Source organism: Monopterus albus, unplaced genomic scaffold, assembly GCF_001952655.1.
Source record: "Monopterus albus unplaced genomic scaffold, M_albus_1.0 scaffold20.1, whole genome shotgun sequence".
In the NCBI taxonomy this organism is placed as follows: Eukaryota; Metazoa; Chordata; class Actinopteri; order Synbranchiformes; family Synbranchidae; genus Monopterus; species Monopterus albus.
This window is the reverse complement of record NW_018127900.1, coordinates 1,816,057-1,820,519: the sequence shown is the minus strand read 5'-3', so window position 1 is coordinate 1,820,519 and position 4,463 is coordinate 1,816,057. Positions and strand designations below refer to the sequence as shown.

The 4,463-nt window shown below is 40.9% G+C and overlaps 1 protein-coding gene across 1 annotated transcript in view; it reads right to left on the bottom strand.

Annotated features, from left to right (window-relative positions):
- The window catches only part of atp5fa1 (ATP synthase F1 subunit alpha), a 6,079-nt gene extending 4,876 nt beyond the window's left edge, over positions 1-1,203 (bottom strand). Inside the window, exons 1-3 of the mRNA XM_020593958.1 lie at positions 1,049-1,203; positions 470-545; positions 60-229 (exon numbers count right to left, since the gene is read on the bottom strand). Coding sequence (XP_020449614.1) covers positions 60-229; positions 470-545; positions 1,049-1,108 — 306 coding nt within the window. The 5' untranslated portion in view covers positions 1,109-1,203. The remainder of the gene's footprint in view (positions 1-59; positions 230-469; positions 546-1,048) is intronic.
- Between the last annotated feature and the right edge of the window lie 3,260 nt (positions 1,204-4,463).

Genomic DNA, 4,463 nt, shown 5'->3' with positions numbered 1-4,463 from the left:
GGTCTGAATACTTTCCGTACCCACTGTACGTGTAGATGTCAGCATCTATTTAGACCTACCTTCAGCCCAGAGGAGAACTCCACCATCTCTTCTGCTTGGACATTCCTCAGCCCATACACTCTGGCAATACCATCACCAATGGACAACACACGCCCCGTTTCCTCCAGTTCTGCAGAGGTGTCAGCTCCCAGGATTTTCTCCTCCAGGATTGAAGACACTTCAGCTGTGCCTATGAAAAAGAAGACATGCATATTATAGAATCTTCACTCAGTCTAAAAATCAGACTACAAAGTTTTGGATTGTCTACAATTAATTTATTAAAAGAGTTCTTTACAATAACTTCACACAGTGATTACAAAGACAAGCTCTGTAACTATAGTATGATCAACGGCCTGTATCAGTTACTTTTAGGTGCTGACCCATGTTGTGAAAGATAAAGTCTTTGTCCTGTTGTTTTTATCTTTCTCACCTGTCTTCTGCAGCCATGGTCGGTGTGTATGGAGGTGGTTGACCCCAACGCAGGCAGCCGGTACAGTCTTGGACACCTGGATTCATTAATAGAAGGGTTTGAATAAACGTTTGAAAACAAAACTATACAAGACATATTGCAGCGACACTTCGAATGCGAGGTTTAAAACTCGTGCTCGTGTACGCAGTGTATCGGCGAAGACATGCGCTATCACGGTTCCTGACCTTCAAAGCATGGCTGAATGAGTTCCTAGCTGGCAGCTAGCATTAGCTTCATTGCTACATTAGCATCAGTGCTAGCTAAGTTTGACGTTGCTTGCTGCGGAACAACGGGTATTGTTTCACACGGGCAATGTCAGAAAACACATTTAATTCTACACTTTCAAATGTAACAATTCATTCTTCAAGAGAGATTAGTAACGCTAGCGTTTAAGAGCCGCATTTATAAATCGACAAACTAACGTGAGCTGGCGGCCTCCGGCGTTAACATTATCCTTCACGCCCCACAAAGTTCACACCCATTTAAAAAAGCCTGCTGTAGCATCCATATCATATCCAGATTGTTAACTAAAATACTTACAAATCCAGCCCTTCTGGGCAAGGTCCTGACTAAAGCTGCTGCAACTCTCACGGATAGCATTTTTCTCGGGTTGCTAATGACCTGTCCTCCACCACTAGCGGCTACGACCTGCCTGTCAGTGAATGTAATGGCTGAATGGATTCTTCTTCTATTTATGACAATGGTGTACAATGTCCCACTTTACTACCTAACTGTGCCACCTGCCGTCACGGAGATGATACTGCCCGCAATATTTTCACCCACATTAATTTGGACAAACTTGGGCACTCTTAAAAAAAACTCTTTAAAATGTTTGATTAACTGAATAATTGTTTCAGCTAGTGAGCTTAAACAAAGACATTTCAAACTTTAGAAAAATCCTGCAGAGTCACAAAAGACAAAAGATCTTCCTACACTGACTGTGAAGGATTATTTGAACTTAATTTGTAAAATCGGTGCTGCTTTAATCATGCATTTAAAATTGTTTGGAATCTTTAAAAACATCATTACTTAATTTGGCACATTTAATTTTTGGTGGCCTATATTCTGTAATGATGTGCATATTCATATGATCTCTGATCAGAATCAGAATCAGAATCAGCTTTATTGGCCAGTTGTGTTGGACACACGAGGAATTTGACTCTGGTACAGCAGCTCACTCTGATTTTGTCTTTTTACAAACAAAGATGTTTGTCTAGAACTGTATTCAGGTTAATCAAGAGAAAATTTATCTTTGTTACGCAAGCTATTCTAATTGGCTCTTCTATTGGGAACCTACCCAGTTTGTCTAAACCTGTATCTTATTTGTTGGTCCTAGATCATTTTGGGCAAAAGTGTGTGCCAAATTAATAAATATGTATATTATTTAAAGATACAATCTATCTCACTTCAAGCCTCTCTGTTAACCCCATCAGTGCATATACAGAAAAAGTTTTTAAAAAAAGCCAAATACATTCCACACAGAACTCCAAAAATGGATATCAATATGTGGTAGCACACCCTTTGGTCAACATAAATGGAATCAGTCGCTTAATGTAACCATCAGTGAGTTTCTTCCACCTCTCTATTGGGATTTTGGACCACTTGTCTTTTGCCAGCTGCTCCAGGTCTCTCAGATTTGAATGGTTTCTTGTCCCAGCTGCTGTTCTGACAACTCTCCACAGGTGTTCTATGGGATTTAGATCTCGACTCATTCCTGACCAATTCAGAACTCCAGCGCGTTGTCTAAAACCATTTCTGGGTGATTTTTGAAGGTGTTATTGTGTAGAGCGTGACAGGCTCCACCATTCAGGTCTAGGGAATCTGGACCCAGAAATTAAATGTTAGGTCATACTTAACAGGCGACTAGGCTTTGTGACAAGGTTTTAAACTAGCAGGTGATTTTGTAGGTCAATCTCTGCCTGAAACAATGCTAAAATTGTATTTATTTGGGGTAGACCTATAAGCTATGTTCTCAGAGTATAGGGACTTCTCATTGTATTAAATAACATAGGCCTACTGTTTCCATATTTTCACAAAGCTGACAAGGAATTTTACCATGTGAATTTAATTATTCCTGATATTATACCATATCTAGACAAATGCATTTCCTGAAGAAAATGTGTGTGGATGATGATTGCTGAAGAATTGCCCTGAAAACTCTGAAATCCATAGCTTGATGGTTAATTCCACTGACTTTGGTACGACTTCATCATGCCTTTTTCTGTGTTGTGATCTGCCGCTATATAGAAAATAATATTAACTTCACCTTCAAGGGTGGGCAGGACACTAATATTGCTGCAAATAAGATACAATACACTGACACAGTGACATTCATATATCTTTCTCCCAGAACCTCCAGTCCTACTGGGAGTGCTGGTGTTAGGGCCCTTCATGTACACCAGAGGCCCTCAACTCCATCACTGGATGGACATGGTCAACAGTTCACAGGAGCCGGTGAAGCTTGTGGTACAGATTGGGCAAATACATTTAAGCAACCAAACATGAACAGATCCACAAACACACATGTGCATGTACATACACACAGCTCAAAAATTGAATAAAAGTGCTAATAAATGTGTTCGTTTGTAAAACACCTTGAGGCGATTTCCATCTCCTAATAAAAGCATGTCTAGATGAAAGGTGTGTTTGTAATTGCATGTGATTTTTACGTTCATTCTAAATAGAATAAATGAATGTTACTAACGTTATGGCATTCTCATAATACAGACATTGAAAAATCTACCGTTTCCCCTTAATACATCCGTGGGCAGAATGGTCTCCATCATGCGATTCAGTATCAAGCTGTTATAATATATTAAAGGGACGTACAAGGGTTGAATTTAGCTTATTGTTATAATCGTTCCTAATGGTGTTTGTGTCTGGTTTTGCACCAGTTGGAGGGACACAAAGTTGTGTTGGTTTCCTATGATGCAAAGCATGTGCCCAGGCAACGTTAATATTAACACCTGATCGGTCTTGCTACACACACGAAGTTTGTCAGTTTTCTTTTATTTTCCTCTGCTGATATCTTTAGTGATGAGTGTTTGAATGTCATTTCTTTACTGCTGTTAGAAGTTCTTTTATTGAAAGCGCGAGAAGTGAAGACAGAAGAGTACTGTTTAAAATCAACAGGAAGTTTACTCAAAGTCTGGGCAAAGGTGAAGTCTTACAGCGCTGGGATCAGAGAGACAGAGCTCCCGCAGGAAATCCGTTCTCTTAACAATGAGTTACGTTTTCTCATTACATTTATCTTCTTGGGCTAGGCCTACCTTGGACAGAGGTACAACATTTCACACTTCGTAATCCTATTGGCCACTTAGCGTGAGCAGGTCGACCCCTGCCTGCGTCTGCTTGCTGAAATGTGATCTAAACCAGGTGTGAGTGTGTGTGTGCTTCTCAGGTGGAAGCTTGATCGATGAACACTGAACAACGGGTGGTCTGGGCTGCAGACGCCCCTGTGTGTATGATGCTATTGTAGGACCTAGTGAGTATACTAAACAGACCAGGTGGTCATTTCAGGTTGTAGGCCCCCTGTCTCTGCAAAATACCCCATGACAAAGGAGAATTTGGAATATGCTAAGCGGGTCTAGGTGAAGGTGCAAAACAGGCCAACAGGTCTTTGTTAAAATGTAAAATAGGCTGTCTGGTTTCTTGAAGATATAGTCATCCTGTCTCTACAGAATTTGTAGTATACAGTTCTAAAATTTCACTCAGTAAGATGCAGTGGCCAACAATACAGTTTTAATATGTATGAACAAGGAAAATAAAGGTATGAAAAGTAACTAAAGGAAACTAAAATTATGAAAAGTAACTAAAGCTTCTAAATGGGCGCGCCTCACAACTTCTCCTCAGCTGGCTCTGACTGGACCGGGGCCAACACACTGGGGGGCCGTGAGGCACGCTTCACAGCCTCTCCACGGCTGAGCCCTAGGTTCCTGAACCCGCCAGCGGCGCG